The sequence below is a fragment of the Solea solea genome, chromosome 1 (assembly GCF_958295425.1).
Source record: "Solea solea chromosome 1, fSolSol10.1, whole genome shotgun sequence".
Taxonomy (NCBI): Eukaryota; Metazoa; Chordata; class Actinopteri; order Pleuronectiformes; family Soleidae; genus Solea; species Solea solea.
The window spans coordinates 8,035,196-8,056,735 of record NC_081134.1 but is presented as its reverse complement, the minus strand read 5'-3'; the positions used below and the strand labels follow the sequence as shown (position 1 = coordinate 8,056,735).

Below are 21,540 nucleotides of genomic sequence, written 5' to 3'. Positions count from 1 at the left end.
AATGTTTCCTTTGCTAGCTAAGAACCGGGGGACTAGATACTGGTTTGGTCTTTCACATGGATGATCAGAGAGTGGCTGATATAGCTGTCAACGTTGGATCAAAAAACAGCACTGCTACAGTGGCCGTGTCTCTATGGCAACAGATGAAAGTTTTCCACAGCCTTATACCCACCTCTTTACAGGTAAATCTGACATCATTTACTCTTCTGTATATATACTAAACATACTCTCAATGAGGCTTTTTACCTGGTTAAAAAAGTGTATATATATTAATCTAAGAAGACAAAACCAGGCGCAATCTCTAAAATGATCTAGCAAAGAATTTAGAAGGAGTCACGTCCACTAAGGGAGGTTGCCTCTCGATCCTTCAGCATATTCTTTTCCCCAAGTTCTGTTCTCGCTCTCGGGATCATTTATGGATTACTGTCCATACATGAAAGTGTGAAGTTAGTTTGTGCCTGTTGTGTTATATATGATCTTACATTGTTGTGGTATATCCACATTTTAATCTGGTGATATGGTGGTCTTCTCCTTTCTTGCACGACCTATTAAAAACAAGCGTTATAGTTGATAGTGTGTGAGTTCAGTTTACACAGAGCAATGCTCAGCTATTTACATCTGTCTCAAGTCTTTATACTAAGTGAAGCTAACTAGCTGCTGGCTATAGACTCAGACACAAGAGTGATAAAGATCTGTCCTTAACTCTTTGTCAAAATGTCGTGTTAACCCACATTTCCACTATGCCTTTGCCATATTATGACTAAGAATAAAACAACTTCAACTAAACATGTCATATTTTATTATAAGGGCTCAGATTAGCACTTTGGTGAACCATAATATTTTAATTCCTCAGAGTTTCTCCTTTGAAAAAACAAACTTTACCAATGGGGGTTCTGTTTTCACAGATGAACTGCACAGGGGACGCCACTGCAGAGCGACTATCAGCCCAGTGCTATGGCAATGTGGAAGGCCGCCCTGTGGAGGTACAAGGCTTTCGCTCCTATAGACCACACAACAGGCTCTGTTATGGCCTGTCAGTCACTCACTTGAGCCTCAGTGCTCAAGCTAAAGGCTGTTACAGTTCCAGTGGTCAGAAGGAGCTTAGAGCTAACCTCACTCATTCCTCTATGCTACTCCTGACATATTTGGGCATACCTAACAAATCTGCTGTCCGGCTCCTGCTCCGACCAGGACCTCAGAGATGGGCCTTAGGTATCGGGGTGGTAGCTGGCCCTAGGAGAACCCACCTGAATGTTGGACTGAGGTTGGAGAGGCCCAGGCTGTATAGCTGTCATGGGCTACTTGAGTATGGGACCCGCAGCGTTACCCACAGAGTTGAAGTGACAGGTCGGATGAGGGTGGAAAGTTGGTGTCACATTTGGGCAGATGTGACTGTAGCATGGGATTCAGTCAGCGCCAGTCTGCTGGTGTCTGTCCGGTGTACGGGTGAGGGCAGATTGGTGTGGGAGCAGGTCAGGACTATTGAGGGGGGTGCACCACATAAAACCTCTTTAACTGTGAGTGGACAAGCAGGGCAAGATGGACTAAAAGGATCACTGGGATTAGAAAATCACCGGGACTCCCTCCAGTGCCTGTTGTCTGTACTGCTGAAGGAACAAAAGGGTGAAGTCAGCTGGACGCTCCAGCACCACTGGACCTCGCTTGCCTCCATCATTCCAAACAGAGTGGACCTCCAGGGTTCATTTCTGCTCCATGACACCTCTCTCTCTGGAAGTGCTCGGTTTTCCGTCAACACCCGCTCTGCTGAGTTGGACGTGGCTGCTGCCTGGCAACACTCCACCTCTTTTAGGGCCACATTTAAGCAAAACTTGGCCTCTACCGGTTTCCCAGGGGGGCTCACTGTTAGGTTGTCAACCATGGCTGGTCAAGCCCAGTTTGAGTTTGAAAGTGATGCATGCTCAGGGCATCTCCTGGCCAATCAACACAGAGGAGGACGAGACAACAGGACCAGCTGGACTTTATTTGTCCAGCAGAGATGTGGCTTACTGAAGGTTAGAGAGGAAACAAGGAATTCGCGTCAGGAAACGTGTTTCCCAGCAGAGGGAAAGCAAAAGAAACATCTTCACCTTGAAGATGACTCTTGTCTTTCAATTGTCCCAATAATAACACCAACACTATAAATTGCACTATAAATACTACAGTTTATACAGATGTAACAAGAATGTGGGTATATTGAACCCTGCAGGATAAACTGTTGGATGGGATAATATTAGTTTTTAATGAAGGAAAAATAATTCTAATTCTAAATCTTTCTTTGTTTTTGTTCTTTTTCCCCCCTAGTCGCTTGTGTCCAGACAAACCTCGGCCAACGTGTCCATTGTCCACTCTGGCTGCTCCACAAATCTCAGTACCATTCTCCAGGTTGAGGATGAACAGAAAGGAAGTCTTATTCTGCACCTAACTTGTCTCACTGGTCTAAGTCTAAAAGCGTCTGTCCAGCATTCTATAAAAGCATTGCAGACTCTGGGATTTCCCTCTTTTGGATCTCTGTCTCTGAATGCTTCATCTGCACATTTGCCTGGTGTGGATGTTGCCCTTGAACTGGGACGCTGTTATTTCAGGAGTAAATTAGCCAAAGAGACCAAAGAAAGTGACAAGCACGAGTCTCTTTATCTTGTTAATGTGACACACGTCTGTCCTGCTCTACAGGTAAGAAAATATTTTTTTATTTTTCTTAAGATACGGTTTTAAACATAATGTGTTTAAGGTGTAAATATTGTTATGTTTGACTGCGACAGTTCCACGTCAGTCACCGTCAGAATCACTGGGATTTAACTATGTTAAAAAAACACTTAGAAATACAGAATCCAGCCTGTTGGAACACTAGCATACAGTGCCTCAAAGAAGTAGTACAATATCATGCCATGAAATATTGCAATATTGTGTATGTCAACTCAACTCAAGTATCAAGGCAGATGCTGCATAGTGGGAAAAAAAATGCAAATAATCAACTGTTTTTCATAGGGAACGGTCCTGCCAGTGTCCCTGGCTCTTCAGGGTCTCCTGTCTGTGTCCACCTGCCAGCTGATGGTGACTTCCTCTGTGAATGTAGACCAACGTGACCTCACCCTGGACTTGGCGCAGTCCTGCAGGCCTTGGCATCTCTCTGGAAACCTTACACACTCCTTCCCTGAGCTCAGGAGTCGAGGTCTGCCACACGTCATCTCCATCGAGGCCACGGCTCCTGCAGGCCCCGGGCAGAGTGGCCAGACTGTGCTGATCAAAGCTGGGACTTGTCATATTAGAGCCAGTCGAGTCACGGAGGCCAAAGGAGGGCCACAGTGGCTCTGGGCTCTGGACTCAAAGTGCCCATTGTTACAGGTAGGACTTTTTATGTTGTTTTGAAACATGAGACGAACATGTGCTCATACTCGTACTTATTTACTATTACAATCTGACAAAATGACAGCAGTCTTCTTATTTCCCCCAGGCGCAAGTGAACGGGTCATTGTTGCAGGACTCGGAGGGCATCTGGACAACCGTGCTGGACACTGATCTGGAGGGCAGAAGGGGTTTCCTTAGGCTGAAGGCAAGGCCATGGCCAGAGCTGAGTGTTGAGTGTCAGCTCCGTCACAACCTTCCTGCTCTCAGGGGTTTACCTGAGCACAGCAGACTGAGCGTGACCGGCAGGGCTGGAAAACAACGATACCACACAGACGCCGTCCTTCAGATGGACGGCTGTGCTGTTAGTGTCAGTGGAGCTGTGATGTCATATTCTGGCCTGCAGGGGTCAGTGGTGTATCACAACAACTGCACACTGATTCAGGTACTGGCGGGACTGAATCATTTCTCCTCATGAATCATTTAACAGCTAAAGAAACCAAAGCTATCACCTGTTTCTGTCTTTAGGCATGGAGTAGTCCTGACAGGATTCATGCTTCTGGGCTGTTGGTCGTATCCCCAACTTTAGCTGAATCTCAGGTTTCTGTGGCAATAGATGAAGTGGAGTTACAGACTACACTAACTCTTAAGAAAACAAAGGTGTTGTATTTTACAGAAATATCTGTGCTCTTATGTTTGGAGGAATTGTAGATGATGACATTTATTTTGCTGTTGTTGTCTTTGCAGGATAAAAATGAAGCATCGCTGCATCTAAACCACACTGTGCCTGTATTGAAGAAGCTTGGTCTCCCTGCAAATGCCACAGTGACACTGAATTGTGGGAGTTCCAGCAATGGCTCTTTCTTTTACATGTTCAACAGCAGTGCAGGGAATCAAAATGTAAGAGCAGTTCTATGCAAAGTGGAACAGTTTGGCAAAAATGTCCTGAATACATAATGATGTATTTATAAAATATCGCATCATCATCTAAAACATTTAAAACAATCAAACAGGGGCAAAAAGAGGAAGTCTGGTCAGTTAAATATATAATATGTAACATTTCTGCATCAAAATATCTCAAAATGACAAGACTATTTTGTTGAAATGTTGTAGAAATGTTTCCAACACTCATTTCCAACACAAATTTTCATTTTGGTCACCTTTTAATGTCCTTCACTTTACTGTCTGTGCATTAACCTTTTGGCAAATACACTATGAAACATCCGAGTAAGTATTAGGTTCTACTAGTTAGCCAATGTTTTGTCTTTTTTTTTCATTTTATTGTGTATATTTGTCTCAAATTGATCGCAACTACTGAGCGCCGTTTGCTGCATGTTCTGCCACACTCATTCTGAATGTCTTAAAGATAATCCAAGAGATGATGGTGTCAAAGACGCAGCAAACAGTCGGCGTGCAAACTCGTTTCAGACACACAGTGAACTACCTGAAGAAACTGGGAGTTCCTGGAAACAATAGCATTCAGGTATGAGGCTCAGAGAGATCCAACTAGTCAGTTATCAAGAAATATCAGCTAATAACGGTGTACGATCACAACGACTGTGTGTGCAGGTAGAGCTGGGTTCTCCTGAGGGTAAGGCCTTCACCGTACAGTCTCACTTTGGGGACCAGCAGGCAGGACTCAGGCTGAAGATGAAATGTTTCCCCATGACCAAAGAGATAAGTGGAAGCATTTGGCACAGCTGCTCATGGCTGCAGCACAGAGGACTACCACTCACCGTAGAGGTAGCAGAGGTTATGAGGTCGTCTTCTTTTCTCCCTGCGGTTTTTAAACCCATTCGATTGTTCTTATTTTGTCTGCCTCGTGTTTTCTGTTTCTCCAGGGTTTCTCTTCCATCCAGGGAGCGTTTCCCCAGTTCCAGTCCAGGGCTCAGCTCATTGTGGACCAATACAAGCTTCTCACCTCTGGATTTAATGTCAGTGTCGGCGATGGACGCCTGGCCCTGCAGCTCTCCTACTCTCCACTAGTTTCGAATCACACCAGGGCACCATTCAGTCTGGGCACTGCACTGGTTGCTCAGTTCAAAGGTCAGATTGGATTACCAGCTGAACTCCCTGTGTGTTGCTTTATCTTGTTTTGTTTTTTTAACACAGAATTGTTCCCACAACCTACAATTGTTTTACAGTATCATTTGTATTATCTCTGATTTATTGTCAAAGACGTGGGTCTGGATAAAATGGTCTGGACTGGGGTCCACCAATAAGTGATCTTTGATATAAACCATAAACGCCATTGTCAGTAAGAATATATTGAATAGCTGCCAGAGGTGACTCCACTGGGTGCAAGAAGAACAGTCTAATGGAAAATGAGGAGTAAATGGTCTCGATTACTAGTTTTGCTTAACAATCTGGTTTTTTTGAGCAGTTCTGTTGAATTTTTAAACTTTATGTAAGCACTTCTTTACGTTTTCAATCCTCATCCAACCTGTTTCGAATTGTCTCGCTTTAATAGCACAGTGTTGCTATTGCTCCGTCTGTCTTAACTTAAAACAAACCACTTCCTGTGTGCAGCACGGGTGACACGAGTTCTAGACACCACCATACTGAGAGACATAAGAGAGTTGTGTAGGATTAATCAGCAGTGTATGAACTCACGTGACAGTTGTTTGAGTGTGACAGACTTTTGTTTATTTTTTTGACGTTTAACCTGTAACAACAGTACCACAATAACTACCTGCAGGTCCTCTGCGCAGCGTCTCAGTAGACGTTCACTGTCGAGACTGGAGAGTGCAAGTGGTGGGTGATGTAGGAGGCTGGAGTGCACATGGAGGGTCAAAGGAGGCCAGAGTTACACTCAGACATACTGTGCAGGGACAAGTCAGTCCTGCTCTACAGGTGATGATAGCGTCTCGTTTAAAAAAAAAAAAAAAAAAAAGTTCTACCAACTTTGCTTCTGTGTGCTAACCAACTCTGTGACTGTAGCTGGAAGCCTGGGGAAGACTGACTGAGTCACAGCTCAGGTGTTCTATGGTTGTGAACCCTGAACGCAGCTCATCGCTTGCACTCATCATCCAGGGACACCATCTGCCTCATAGGTACACACACACACACACACACCAACACATCCTTATTGAGGACACTCAGACGTAATGCATTCCTTAGCCCCTTTCCCTAACCTTAACCATTATGACTAAATGCCTAACATTAAGTGTTACAGAGTGAATATTGTGTCATTACTTATTAAGAGGGTTTCCCCCCAGAACCGTAGTTGTTTTTTAATCCTGTTTTCTCGGGCTGTAAAACAGCAGGAGGACATCTGGTTGTTCGGGCTCTGTTGTGGCTGCTAGTAATGAATATAACTGCTGAGAAGATGTTCAGTAAACTCTTCCTAAGTCCTCAAAGTCTACGTGCGTTGTTGTTTGCAAATTAAACCACTCAGGTTATCACGTTAAACCTAACCCTAAAGTAATCCTAATTCTACAAACCCAAACTCTAAAATCAAGGTCTTAACCCTGAAAAAGCCCTTAAGAGTTGTGAGGACCAGCCTAAATGTCCTCACTTCCTATGGTTTTAGCTCCTTACGAAGAGATACATTCACATACACACACAGAAAATGGGAAAATGAGTATTGTACAAAATAATAATAATGATAATAAATAATGCTTCCTGTCTGTCAAACACATGCACTTTAAGTGGTAGATGCTCTTTTGTCTAGCAAGGACCTGATGGTGAAGGTTGTCCAGAATATCCCAAAGATGATGGTGTACCTGCCCTCTCAGCTCAACGTCCGCTCTCAGGTTGCTTTTTTATCCTTGTCTGCATTCAAAACCTGTGCGTTATGTGTCATTTGGAGTCTGTTAACGTCACCCTGTTCCCTTCTTGTTAGATGATAATGATGATGGTTTTTTTATACTTTGTAATATGGTACGATTACATAGCATATCATGTAAAAATCTCCATCTCTCTGTCTCCAGCTGAACCAGTCTCAGTCCAGTGTGTCGGGTTTGTTGGAGGTGCTGTCAGGGAGGAGGAGGCTGTGGGCTCTGGGTGAACTGGCAGTTATTGAGAGTGGATACAGGCAGGCACTGGAGCTCAAACATTCATACCCACAGGTATATTGTATCCACCTCTCTGTAATTCTGCTCTTTGCCTATGTAATCCTTTATAATTCTTGACCAAACTTCAGCAGGTGTGTTTGTCTTTCCACAACCTGAACAGAGAGAGAGTGAGAGAGAGAGATAAATCCACATAATCAATGGTTCATTGATATCATTTGTTTTTTTTATTTTAGCTAAAGCCACTCCCCAGGTCTGTAGCTGTGAGGACAGTGTATGAAACCAGGAACTGGAGCTACCAAGTTCAACATGGAGCTGTGTGGGGCAATCAGGAGTTTAGCCTGTCTGCTCTGTACTCTGCTCCTCCAGCCCTGGAGATGGGAAACCATACGCTGAAGGGTAAACCACTGCCAAACCAACCGTGCTAAGAGCTACACCACAATTTCCATCATACATGTTGGTGATAAAATCACAGCTCGACATTGTGAATGGATTGTTGAGGTCTCAATCTTTTCTCAGTTCATATCAAATGCATTCCTCGGTGGACCAGCCTGGAGGCGACAATGGAGCACTCTTTACAGGGCAGACTAGACAGTGTGTCACTGGGCTGGATGAGACATGGGCGACTGGAGCAGGTAAAACCTTAACTCATCTATAGACTGCAATTCAAATTTAAATTCTTTTGGTAGTTTCTGTGTTTACATAGTCATAGAACACAATGTTTTGTGAGTCGTGGACAATCATTCAAAAGGCTGTAAAACACTTGGCAGTCCTGCGCTGAAAATGGCTGGCAGCCAATAAAAGCCTTTTAACATTGTCTTTCATCTCCATCTAATCTACATCACCCCTTTAAACTACAAAAATACAAAATCACATATCACCTGATATGTGAGGACAGTCCTGACCCCACCAGAAACTGCTGCTATAATGAATTAAATAACGAAAAAAGAAAAAAAGAAAAATCTTTATCAAACGTGAAGATGTCTCTTCTGCTGTCTGTGGTGATGAGGTGTGATGATTGTTCCTCTGAAGGTCAGAGCGCTCAGCTCCTGGAGTCAGTCAGAGAAGATCAATGAGACCAGACTTGAGCTGGAACAGCCGTTCTCCCTCACACTGAGTCAGCTGTTCCTTCACACAGTGTCCCGCAGCTCGCAGAGTCAACAGCGCAGCAGCCACCAGGTACAGATGTTCACAGATGTTAGTATATATGCATTTTAACTTATTAGAGAAGATATGATGAGATCAATATATGCGACCCTACTTATAACTATCTATAACAGGTTATTCCTCTTTTTTTCATTTAACCAGGTTTGATTCAATGAGGTCAAGGATTTTCTTTAAAAGGAGACCTGATAGGAAAGTTACATTTCTAGTCAGAAATACTGAAATGACCTTGCTAATTTAAAACACTTGAATATTGGCGACCTGTTCAGGGTTACTAGGTTTTGAAGCTGAAGATCAGACTGCAAATTATACCAAGTACCAGGTGCCCTAAAACTTTCTTTCCCAATTTAGTTCAAACATGATGAACAATAATTCATGGACTATGACTTCTATCTTTTCATTTAAAAAGAGAAGTAAGAAAGACTTTTGCCAGTACGTGTTTGTAGACAAACACTTACCAGTGACTGAGGCAACAAACACACAGTGACAACCAAATCACTTTAGAATAGAGTTCATAGTGGTGCATACCCATGCAACGACAGTATACTATGCATCACTCTGTTCATTTTTAATTGTATTAAATATGAATGGACATCTTTATTTGGATATCTTTGCACAATGTGACAAAATTCTGCTTCCAAATACTCCTTACATCTTATTTTCATTTTGTCTGGCTTGTTGGAGATAAAAAAAAAATTCAATGCACAGTGCACTGTGCATTAAAATATTTTATACTTTTGAACAACAAACAAAGTCAGAAACTAACAAGCAATACTCCATATCAAATGTTTTTATAAAAATACTCACTATAGATCCATATCCTGATCACCACCCAATATGAAATTCTTAATTTTATAAGCGACTTTCCTAGAAAATTCCTTTTCTTTTTTTAGCCTTGTCACTTACAGACAAACTTATGCCAAAAACATAACAAACATAACCTCCTCAGCAGAAGTAATCATTCAACCAAAGGAAACTGGAGGGGGGAACTAAAGAAGCATTTTATTATTTAGAGCATATTCATTCTGTGAGACAGTTGTGTGCTTAAGTCTAATGGGTTTTTATTTTTATTTTTGCATGCAGACACATCTGTCATGGAACAGCACCGTCCCTGTCAATGTTTCTCTCAGCCTGAACAAACAGTGGCAGACCAACTCCAGCAGGGGGCAGGCATGTGCCATGTTCTCAACACAACAGGTCAGTCAATCCTTTGCAATATCATCATGGACATTGATACACATCTTATTGCAGATTATGATGGATGTGTGTGTGTGTGTGTGTGTGTGTAGATGGCGGCGTCTTCTGTTAAAGGCTGCGTGTCAGTCGGTCTGGAGGGAAACTCATATTCACAAAATGCGGAGCTAAGATGGAACAACAGGAGTGTCAAACAAGGCATGAAGTACCAGGTACTCCTTGCCACACTTGGCTCACACACCAAATATAAACAAACAAACAAACAAACAAACTCAGTTTGTGCCACTGTCATTTGTAGAAGGGACCTCGGGGAATCCACACACTGCAGGTTCATGTTGTGTTGGATAAAGTGTCTCCCGCACCTTGTCCTTCACACACACTGCTGGCCAAAGTCCAAACCAACCTCAGGGACCGTGTGGAACACACAGTGCTCCTGGGCCTCTGCCCCCCACAGCCCGTGAGTCCACAAACACTCTGTCTCTGCTTGTCTTGTCATGTACGGGTAACATGATGAAGAGGCATCCTGGGAGAAGCCTAACAACCCGTTTCAATAAACATGTGTGTGTCTCTGTTTGTCTGTGGGCGTGTGTGTGTATGTGTGTGTGTGTCTTAGACTCTTTCATGGTCAGGAACCCACAGAGTGATCTCAGGAGACGAGCTGTTATACACACAGTCCCGTATCTCTGTGACAGGACACCCCGACCAATGTAGCCTCACCCTTGCCTTCGTCAACTCCTCCTCCTCTCAGGTCACCAACATGACTCTTTTCTCTGAGGTAAACAATTGAAAAACCATCTGGAGCAAAAACAACACAAACATGTCCCTGTAATGTTACTTTCACAGGGTTAAATCAATCCTGTTACGTTTCTCATTTTTGCTGCTTCTTTATATATATATATATATATATATATATATATATGTAGCAGCTATCATCTTATTTAGATTTTGTATTAAGTGCAATGGAATTACATTATATACACTCACTGACCACTTTGAGTGGATATTTGCATTAACAAGTAGCTGAACAGGTGTACCTAATAAAGTGACCTGTTAGTGTATATTGGCTTGTCTTTCACAATACGACAATGTAGATGATCCTTGGCTGAAAACAAATGATGAAAGTTTGGTTTAACAAACAGTGTGGCAGTGTCTTTCCTTTGTTTATCAGTGAGTTGAAATACAAATGTTTGTATGTACATCACAGTCTAGGATCGGTAACTGGAGTGTGGAAGTGGGGGCCAGTGCCCTGTCCTGGCCTCGGAGTTCTGGTCTCCAGCTGCAGGCCAGACTAGACCGCACAGAGAAGATATGGCTGAATGGGACAATAGAGGGACGATGTCTTCACACCACAGCTGGTTATATGAATGGTAAATGCAGTACATTCATCAAAAAATGTCAACTAAACTTTATGATCCTAACAAACTCATCTCATATCTAGGTCCAGGCCTTTTTGAGGACCTCACGCTGATGGCATGTGTAGGGACAAATCACAGTTTGATGGTTGATGTCGAGAAAAGAGACAGCGGCAGTAAATCTGTGAGTCTGGGCCGTGTGTCTGTGGGAACTCTCGATCAGAGGCTGATGCTGAGAGCCAGTGGCTGTTTGGAGAGTCTAAGTTCAGCTGAGGTACCGGTATAACCACCACGTAAAACACCAGTATAAAGAAGAACATCATCTCAGCTTCGATAGAGCATAACATTTGATGAGAGACATTTTATTCCGTGTTTGTTGTTGTTTTCAAAACAGGCACGGATTCAGTATCTGAGCTCTCGAATGTGGAAGAAAGTGTTAGAAAGAATCAAGACATTACAGCATCTCCTCACTGAATTCAGGCGGCAGGTAAACGTAAACAAAATGAGGACAATACTTATCTCAACATAGGCAATAAAGTTGTATGATGGCTTTTAATGTGTATGTGTGATCACTGGTTCTCATCTCAGTCCAGAGACAGCAAGTTGCTCCAGGAGCTGAGCGCTGTGTCCCTCCATGTTTCCCAGCGAGCTGAGGCTCTGCTCGGTCATAGAGACAGAGGTTTGTTGGCTCTGTGGCAGAACAGCCGCCTCAGGCGCACGCTGACTGAAAGCTTGCCTCGCTTTCTGAGTCTGCTGCAGGACGCCTCGCTGCTCGGACAACAGGAACTGAGAAGTGAGTACAGAGAGACAGTACAAGGACATAAGGTCAACCGACACAGAAGCTGCGATGTATTCATGATATATTTGGACCATTTATTTCCATGCCTTTCCAATTTTCAATCAACCCTGAATCATAAACTAATTCTCTTTTCCTTTATTTTCTGCTGCATGAAAATCTTTTTCATTTTGTCATTAGTTACTTTTCATTTTCTTACATGATCCCAGAATGAAAGGACACTCTGACCTCTGACCTGCTCACTGTTTTGTGTCCTGTAACATTAATGACGTAAACAGGTTGCTGTTGCTCTCATGTCCAGTTCATTCTGATGTATGTCCTTGTTTCGTGCCTCGGCGTCAGGACCACTGGCCACTCTGGCAGCTGTGTACCACGATGTGAATGGCCATCGACTGGACACAGTGTGGAGGGAGACTGTGCTGCTGTGGACTGACCGGCTGGTGGAGGTCTTACATGGTCTATTGGGAAAACCTCACCTGAGCCCACTTGTCCAGGCCGGCGTCACCACCTTTGGTGTTGCCCTGGATGCAGTAAGAAACATTCACAGTAGTTTTCCTATCACTGTCAAGGAGATTATGTTTCCATCAGTCTGAGTTTTCGTCCTTCTGTTAGCAACTTCCTCACATCAATGGGAATTTTTTTAGTATTTTCCCATTAAACTTTGGCAAAACATGGTAAAAACAAAACATATCTATCAAAACTAACTTTTGTGCGTATATATCTCAGTGACATCTTAACAGCAGGATGAATGCTTGCTGATGCTTATGTAAGATGGTAAAACAGAAAGTCTGGATCCTGTGTGTGTGTGTGACTCCTCCAGTGGACATGCCCCCTATTTTTTTTTTTTTAAATCATTCATATTTGGAAAGATGGTAGCACATTTACCCATGGGGTGACAAAGTCAGATTAGAACGCTTTTTTTTTCATTGCTTTACTCACACTTCTAAAAAATATCAGTCTTTGCCAAAGTGTTGAAAGTTCAGAACTTTAGGTTGCTATAGCGTGAAGCGCTACATCTCCGCCGCAGCCTGCAGAATCTGGTCTCTCGTGAAAGTGGGTGTCTTATTTCCCAGCTCAGTAACGATCTACGTGTTTGGGCCACTCTTGTGCTTATTTATTCAGCTTAGAAAATTGATCATTACAGGAGAAACTCCTGTAAGTGCGCCCTGTTTGAAGTCGTCCACATCACATGCAGTTCCAGCCTAGTCTCAAATCATGCCAATAGCAAACAGATGCTCCCGCACTTAGCGCTCGGTTCAGCGAGTCATCTACAGGACATCCAGGCACCGTTTGATCTTCTATAATGTTTCTATATTGCCCTCCTCAGGGAGATGCATTACATAACACCAAATGACTGCGTTATTACCTGCAAAAACACAAACATTACATCCATGAATGGAGTATCCACAGGAGTCTTATGGACACATGTGTTTTAAGCTCAACACGAGCCAATTGCTAAACCAGCAAATGTCTCCTTGAAGTTTCTCAGCACTCTTTCAGATGCATTTTGTCCCTCATCATGAACACCTTTGTTTCTCTTGCTAATTGTGATCACTTTTCGCTCGCCTTGGTAAATGATACACATTCATTACTATAGTACTATAGCCCAGTGACTGTGGATCAGTGTTAGTTTATCGTCTCAGGGGGAAATGACTTTTCTGTACACGTATGCCACATTTAGAGCACAATACAACATTTAGAACATCACATGCCATTTGTTTTTTGTTTGAAACTGCTATAGCAGATGGGATCAGGCTGTTATTTAAAGCTGCCTTGTTGCATCTCAGTGTTCTGTATCTGTATTCAGAAGGAAGGATCGTGAAGAAGCGTGTGAGGAGTGGGAGGGTGGTGTCTTGTGATATTGTGTCTGTGATGCGTGTGATGGCTCTGAGGTGTTCTGGGATGTTGGGATCGGGGGGGGGGGGGGGGGGGGGGGGGGGAGCATGTGGAACAGTAGAGATGAGTCCTTTTAGTTTGCGGGTTGCTTTGTTTTTGAATGTCTGTCGTATGTCTGTCAAATCTGAGGTTATGGTCTATTGCGAGCCCAAGGTATTTTGGACTGCATGACTCCGCGAGGCTATATGGCCAAAAGAGTTCACCCCAAATTGCTCCTTGCACCTGTGCGTGCAAATGAGTGTGATAGATATGTGATAGGAAACTTGCCGCATCTAGATACATCTGTATGATGTCTGTGATATTCACGACAGTAACTTGACTGAAGCTGTGTTGTCTGTAACACTGTTGTACTATGAAATTGACGTAGTCCTCCAGTTGCAAAATGAACTTGTATTGCAACCATGCATTGTATGATACTAGCTCTCAATCACACTTATTCTTCTATAAATAGAAACATCATTTACATATTTGACATTGTGAAATTGTGACATTGTCTATTGAAAAAAGACCTTAAACTAGCGACTGAGACCATTAATAGTCATTTTCTACTCGGTCAGAGAGACATTGCCATGAGAAGTCAAGCTCATTTTCCCATGGTCTTCCATTCAAACACAGTTCTTTGTGCAGCCAGAGGAGTCGCCCCCTGGTGGCTAACTGCTACTTCCAGAAGACATTCTTGGTGCTGATGAGTAGATGGAGAGCATAATTACAGTAACTGATCGACCTTTGTAAAACAAATGCAGAATGCACACGTTAATAGAATGCAGTGTTGTTGTGCAGGCACAGGCACGTGTGTTCACAGGCTCAGAAATGTACTGTTGATGTCCACTGTGTGCGTCACTGTAGCGACATGATCACACGTCCCATTCATGCTAATTGAATTGAGTATTTCAAAGTCTGTTGTGAAGTCCACACATGGTTCCAGCCACATTTGTCCATGTCACCTCTCCTCATGTCAAAGTAGTTTCTACCTTGGAATCAATGGCTTCATCTGACACAGCGTATCCAGCTAATGGCCTTGATGTGAAGTTCAAAAAGTTCCTTGATCTCCTTCTGGGAAAGGTGGTGATAGTGGAGTAGGGCCTGAGCATGTCACAGCGGGGGAGAGGGTAAACACTTGGAAACATGTTTAATGCATTTAGTTTTGCAAAGAAGACACATTAGTGTAAGAGCAAAAACAAATGTTGAACAAAGTCTGTGCTAGTGAAACACTGAACTGATAATGACCTCTTTATCAAGCGGAGGTCCGCTTTATCTTCTGAGGCAGAGACAAGCTGAAGATGTAGCTTCCCTCTTAACATAAAAAAAAAAAAAAAGATGATAGAAACAAGCTGTCAGATGATAGAAACAAATGAACAAGAAGAAACTTTGTCAAGCCATTAATCTATATATACTCATCATTGACTCAGGAGCTCTGATGCAGATTGTGCTTAGGTTAAATAGAGATACTAAATTGACTGTGGGTGTGAAATGGTGTGAATCCTCAAAGGATTAGCACGAGATAATGAATAAATTATATAAACATTTCCTGCTGCAAGCTGTTTTTAGAGCTTTTGTTTAACAACTGCAGTGGTGACTAAATTATCTATATCGAGTGATCAGAACATGTCCCCTCTGTGTCCCAGGGGCTAAACGGCACCTATATTAGTTTACAAGCTTATTAGAATCCACTGCTAGAATAAAATCCAGGATACTAATATTCATGTCAGCATTCTCACAAATCTGTTCTCAATGAGGTTTTGTTTGAATCAGGCAGGACAGCATACCTACCACTGGACGGAGACCAGGTTGGCCACAGCTCTGTCTGGAATCAGGAAACGATTGGCCTCTGTCTACAAATTCTCCCCCAGGTAGGGTTTGTTTTCCAAGACCTATATAAATCACAATCAGCTTTATTGGCCAAGTATGAGTGCACATACAAGGGATTTGACTGTCTGTGTGATTACATTTAAAACAGTAAAATAAGACGTGACAAGGACAGTAAACGGACAATTGACTGACACATAAATGAAGTGTAATAATTTACTAATGTGACATAAGAATAGGAATGGAGAAGGGGTAATTAAATGACTGCAATAGATATCTTGGTCTGTGCAGCAGGGAAACATTTTACATGTATGTGTATATATATATATATATATATATACATATATATACATATTTTTTTTTTCTGCTTCTTAAAAGTGAATATTTTCTGGTTTCTTTGCTCTCTATGACAAAGAAATCATTAAAACTGAATCGTTTTGGTTTATGGACAAAAACAAGAACATTTGATATGAAAAGCTATTGATTATGAAAATAATCTTTACTTTAAGTTTGTGTTGCATAACTGCAGACTTGTACACAGTCATAAAGAAGCTTTTGGAACAAGTTGCTTCACAAAGGCAGCTAGACTTGCTTGGAATTCTTGAAAATTCTCTTCTAACTTACTAAAAACCTCTTGTGAGTTTGCTAAAGACCACTTTTAATGTGTCAGCCTTGTTAATATGACCACATGTTGGTTCTTCCTGGGTAGAAGCCATATCATGAGTCAGGCGGCCAGTGTCATATCTGAGTTTTTCCACCTTGAAATTTCAAGTCACAAACAGCATCATACAGTCAAATTATGGCGTACATGTGTTGGCCATGTGTTAATTATTTTTAGCTGTTGTAGATAAGTCATAGATGGAGATCAAAAACCCACGACACATCATTAAAATGCTCGTATTAAGTCAATTGCTACACTCACTTCCATGAAACCAGACCATGACTGTAGTTCAGTGTGTGAAGTCGAGGAAACGCAGCCATCACATTTTGTCTGAATGATGTTGTAGGAAGATGGATGATATGATGGTGTCTGACCGTACTGTTGTAAGAGTGTCGCAGAGAGAGAACTTTACAGCGTAGGGGAACAAATGTCAGGAAGCATATGCTGAATTGGTGTCAGATTTATGAGGGTTTTTTTTCATTGCTTTAAGGGACCCAAAACGCTTGAGAAACCCTGATGACGAGCTGAAAACTACAGCCAGGTTAAAAGACAGTATCATTCTCATATTGTAGCTATTATTCCCATATCATCATCTGTCATTTCTTTGCCGATCAGCGGCTTACGGTTCCAATAGAAATTGAATTATAAGATGTTTGTGTTTTAAGCGAACATGGTTAAGTGACCGAGCCAAAACACAGATGGTTGGAATAATACTAATTGAAGCTATGTAAAGATGGTATGAAAGTGTTTTAACACTTTTAAAATTTAAGGAAGAAGAAGACGACATTCTTTTACGGTTTAATTAGTGCCAGAGGGAACAAAATCACTTTGAGCGTTGTTGGGGCTCATGTGTGAGTCGTTGACCCAGTGGCCTAGCCTAACCCTTTAAGAGGTTAAATACCTTAGACTGCCCATTAGTTTGAAATGATACCTTTAGGATGAGACATGAAGCGTCTTCAGGAATCCAGAGGTCCAGCTGCCTTAAGTAGATCTTTTAAATGACATAATGTGGATGTCTGAGAATCTTCACAAACACGGTGATTTATAGATACCTTTTTTTTTTTAAAGTTAAAAAAACACTAGTTTGAGCGCAAGTTTCAAAGTTTTCTTCTGATGGTTTTCCCAGTGGCTGCTCAGTGACTGTGTCTGTGCCGCTGTCGCCACTCCACCAGTCAAAGTTGGCCAAGGCAGGACTGGTGGAGATCCTCCTGGAGGAGTGGCTCCTGAGGCCGCTGCAGACCCTCGTCTCCATCAGACCCGGTGCTGAACTCAACCGCCTCAAGAGGAAGCTCATGGACAGCCCGTTTAAACGTAAAACAAGTGCACTTTTAAGTTTTACAACAACCTATTAAATAGAAATGGGTTGCTAACATTTTATTTTACACGTCCATTATTTCCTGATAATAAAAAAAATGTACTTAGGGACTAATTACTGGGAAAATATTCTAATTAGATTAGATGATTAGTACCATTACTTCACAAAATACTGATTAAACATGTAAAATTTGTTCTGCAGTTAAATGCTTCTTGCCCCCGCCCACCCCTGCGCTGCTGCTGTATACACACAAACACTCCCTTATTCAGGTCTAGTAGTATTTCACATTATAATGTTACACTTTCTTTGTTAACGAAGACCAAACAGAGGCAGAATAATAACATCAAGACCTATGTATTGTATTTTGTACTTTATTAATCCCCTTAGGGAAATTCCTTTCTCTGCATTTAACTCATCGTTTACTAGAAACCTTCCTAGAATTAGGAGCAGCCATTGAGCAGCGTCTGGGGAGCAGTGGAGCAAGGTACCCCAGCCCTTTAACCGGCAACCCTCTGGTTACAAGCCACGTTCCCTTTCCACTTGGCCATGGGCTATGTAGCGCAGCTTAAAATGTATAAAACAGAAGTCTGGGAAATGATGGATTATAAGTGTCTTTATCATTGTCTCCCTCCAAAAAGATCAAGCTCTGCTGGTGGCAGATCAGTTCGTGGTGACATTCGATGGTCACCTGTATGAGCTGCCGGGCTCGTGTCCACTGCTCCTCGCCCAGGACGTCAGCACTGACCCTTCATTCACGCTGCTGCTGCTGCGCTCCGACGCGCAGAGCCTCCTCCTGGTAGAAATGAACAATGACACCATTCACATTCAGCAGAGTGGACAGGTATTCACTCCTTTGCCACAGCATTCTGTGGTAGTGTTGATACAAACAGCAGAGGCTTCTGTGTTTGGCTTTATGTAAATGAAAAATGTTGTTGATGTTTGTATCACAGGTGAGGACCAACTGCAACCAAACTGTGACACACATGTTCCACAGTGACAGTGGAGTCGCTGTCAGGAGAGCGTCAAACATTGTGCAGGTGACCAATCAGAACGGGGTGTCGGTGTCATGTGACCGAGCACTCGAGTTGTGCAGCTTCACTTTGGATGGATGGCTACATGGTAAGAGAGCTATGGTTTGTATTCATACAGTGTCTCAAAGGTACAGTGAGTAAGAATCATGTCAAAGGAACTACGGTGGCGTCCACATAGCAGAGTGGATATTGTTCCTCGTTTGTGTGAAACACTCACTACGTGTGTCTGTTTGAGCGGCTGTAGAAGCTGCAGTGCAAGAAAGCGGCCTCTGTAAAACCAAGGCTTTGCCCAGAGTTCATAAAAAAGATGTGTATTTTAAAGCAGTTATATACACGTCTACAAACATACTGCATACTTACAAAACTGCAAAAAACAAACTCTTACTTATATGCAATGCAATGCAGGAAACCCACTTTCAAAAGAGAACCCAAGCAGGAATAACAGGTAAAGGTTTTGAGGGCCTCGGTGTGAGAGTTGCTGTGATCGGAGTGCGTTCAACTCGGCTGATTACAGCTGGGACGCATGACTACTGTGTCCCACATGAAGTAACACAAGGCTTCATTAGTTATTAAACACTGGAACTTAAAGACATACGTCATCCATTGGGATTTGTACACCAAAGCTGAGTGGCCATCTTTGACAATATGAGGCTTATCTTGGCTTGGCTTCTGTCGTATTATTTATGCTCTCTGCTACAAAGAACCATTAGCCATCATGCATTACGTTCTTGTGGGATTTATGACTTCCCTGTTCCCAGAGTTTGTACTGAACTTGGAAAAACGAAAAAAAAAATAATAATAATAGTTTTTTCTGATCACAGGTGCGTCTACTGGTCTGTTAGGGATCAACGACAATGAAGCAGGGAACGATTTTCCTCTGCCTGACGGCTCTCAAGCAGAAAACATGGACAGTTTTTTCTTCAACTGGCAGGTACGACGAGTTTGCACATTCACACTGTCGTTAAAGGAGGAATGCACTGTCCTGATGCATCGTCGATTCAATGAACTGTGTCTTTCCCTGTGTGGAAAAGACTGAGGCAAAAAGCACTTTAATGCAAAAAATCTCACACATAGCACATTTATCTAAAATGTGCATGTCATTGTATTTACTATTAAGACATAAACAGTTATGCTTGACACAATTTATTTTCCCCCAACATGATAATAAAAAGAAGATAAGCAAGAAAAAGAAGGAAAGAAAATTGTAATACATAAAGCACACACTCAAAATGTCTTTAATTTAAATTTTTCTTCCTTTTTGTCTTTTAGTGTCTTTTCTACTTTTGCCTGTGTGGGACTTTTAACTTGACTTTAAGTTGGTCATTTTTCCATTCAAAAGAGTGAATATGGGACTTTTAACTTGAACTTTTCGAGACGTACGCCTCTTTACTTTTTTTATCTTTATATAACAAACTATTTTGTTTTGTATCCCGTAATCTATGTCCATGTTAAATGAAATAAAATAATACATGCACCCATACAGAAACAATTAATGGTCTGACGTTAAAAAATAGAGAAACAAACAAAAAAAATGTTCAAAATAAACAGGAATTGACCAGGAATCAAATTTCTTTGTAAACAGGAGAGAAAAGTAGCTTCACTAGATGAACAAGAATGAAAATGGAAACATTTAGTGCAGACTTAAGGCAACAGTGTAAAGTCACAGTATTACATTTAGCAAAACCCTTTGTAAATGTTTGAAATGATCAACTTATCTTAAACTAACATTGTGTTTTTCTTCAGATGACACAGGAGTGTATGAGACCACCAGCTACAACAGCCTGGAGCCCTGTGAGCTGTGACTTTCTGTTTTCTTCTCCCGACTCTCCGCTGGGCTCCTGTTTCAGAGTAGTGAGTTCAAAGCTCACATTGATGACATTTTACTGCATGTCTTTCCAGGAACGATAACAGATCAGGATTAAGGTAAACCGTTATGGAAGACACTGAAAACACGTGTCCTCAACCAAACATTCCTGACCTGTTTCCTGTTTTTAAAAGATTTGATGATAAGGAATTCTTCGGCTGGAGACGATGAGAAAAATAGAACACTGTAAAAAATGAACATAGTTCAAAGGGAGCGATGTTGCTATAAATGTCGCAGTTAGACGATAATTTGCAAAAGTCTTAGGGCACCATCATGTTACGTTGTTATGTTTGTCAAATTCTGTCGTCGTTTTTGGATTTGGATTGTAATAATGTGACTTAACTAAGCCTTAAAATGTCCGTCTAGCCTTTTTTTCCCTTAGTTTAACCATAAAAGGGCCAGAAAATGTCCTGTGAGTAAGTGCTTTTGCCCGTTTTTTACAGAATAACTTTGAATATCTGGCAGCTATTTCAAATTTACTGCACGTTAAAATAGTGTATTAACAATTTAAGATGAAGAACGTAGAAAAAACACTGTAGTTGTACACGAACACCAGATTTTGCACGTTAAATTTGAACTTTGAACAGTATAACACATATTTACAATAACATTTGTCTGAGTCTTGAAGACGCTGATTTGCCGTCTTTGTGCAGCAGCGCGAGTGAAATGACCGTAATAACCCCACATGTGTCATCTTAGATAGGATCGGTGTTAAAGGGTTAAAGTTGGTCTTATATTGACTCATCATACAGCATGTGTATGCTACGCTCTTGTATAAACTTGGTGTAATACACACTTTTGCCAGCCAACATTTGTTAGGTGTAAAAACCCAGGTTTGTTACACTGTCACGTGTGACATGATGTGAAAAGGTTCCCAGGACTTGATGAAAAACATTGAAAAGTGGCTGCAGAATGTCAAATCCTTCTGTGTGTTCAGGTGGATCCCACGCAGTTCTTGTCGGTGTGCGAGTCGAGCTCCTCCCGAGCTCCCTGCAGGTTAGCGTCAGCTTTCGTTCATCTGTGCCAGCAGAATTACGTTCCCCTGGAGGTCCCCGTCCAGTGCTGTGAGTCCCAACTTCATACGGTCACACTGTGAAGCACTGTGC

General features: G+C 42.1%; 1 protein-coding gene across 3 annotated transcripts in view; it reads left to right on the top strand.

The window, feature by feature from the left end:
• LOC131460537 (uncharacterized) overlaps positions 1 to 21,540 on the top strand; it is a 40,263-nt gene that overhangs the window by 18,301 nt on the left and 422 nt on the right. For all 3 annotated transcript variants that reach the window (XM_058631152.1, XM_058631144.1, XM_058631136.1), the window contains 33 exons: positions 18 to 182; positions 906 to 983; positions 2,302 to 2,670; positions 2,986 to 3,342; positions 3,452 to 3,787; positions 3,871 to 4,002; positions 4,090 to 4,242; positions 4,709 to 4,825; positions 4,912 to 5,085; positions 5,184 to 5,388; positions 6,041 to 6,195; positions 6,283 to 6,395; positions 7,016 to 7,097; positions 7,275 to 7,412; positions 7,592 to 7,754; positions 7,875 to 7,990; positions 8,388 to 8,534; positions 9,603 to 9,716; positions 9,809 to 9,925; positions 10,012 to 10,170; positions 10,327 to 10,488; positions 10,918 to 11,080; positions 11,152 to 11,339; positions 11,460 to 11,552; positions 11,654 to 11,858; positions 12,204 to 12,391; positions 15,510 to 15,607; positions 17,351 to 17,535; positions 18,178 to 18,380; positions 18,490 to 18,658; positions 19,392 to 19,501; positions 20,314 to 20,421; positions 21,372 to 21,498. In XM_058631152.1, coding sequence (XP_058487135.1) covers positions 18 to 182; positions 906 to 983; positions 2,302 to 2,670; positions 2,986 to 3,342; positions 3,452 to 3,787; positions 3,871 to 4,002; positions 4,090 to 4,242; positions 4,709 to 4,825; positions 4,912 to 5,085; positions 5,184 to 5,388; positions 6,041 to 6,195; positions 6,283 to 6,395; positions 7,016 to 7,097; positions 7,275 to 7,412; positions 7,592 to 7,754; positions 7,875 to 7,990; positions 8,388 to 8,534; positions 9,603 to 9,716; positions 9,809 to 9,925; positions 10,012 to 10,170; positions 10,327 to 10,488; positions 10,918 to 11,080; positions 11,152 to 11,339; positions 11,460 to 11,552; positions 11,654 to 11,858; positions 12,204 to 12,391; positions 15,510 to 15,607; positions 17,351 to 17,535; positions 18,178 to 18,380; positions 18,490 to 18,658; positions 19,392 to 19,501; positions 20,314 to 20,421; positions 21,372 to 21,498 — 5,389 coding nt within the window. The remainder of the gene's footprint in view (positions 1 to 17; positions 183 to 905; positions 984 to 2,301; positions 2,671 to 2,985; positions 3,343 to 3,451; positions 3,788 to 3,870; positions 4,003 to 4,089; positions 4,243 to 4,708; positions 4,826 to 4,911; positions 5,086 to 5,183; positions 5,389 to 6,040; positions 6,196 to 6,282; positions 6,396 to 7,015; positions 7,098 to 7,274; positions 7,413 to 7,591; positions 7,755 to 7,874; positions 7,991 to 8,387; positions 8,535 to 9,602; positions 9,717 to 9,808; positions 9,926 to 10,011; positions 10,171 to 10,326; positions 10,489 to 10,917; positions 11,081 to 11,151; positions 11,340 to 11,459; positions 11,553 to 11,653; positions 11,859 to 12,203; positions 12,392 to 15,509; positions 15,608 to 17,350; positions 17,536 to 18,177; positions 18,381 to 18,489; positions 18,659 to 19,391; positions 19,502 to 20,313; positions 20,422 to 21,371; positions 21,499 to 21,540) is intronic.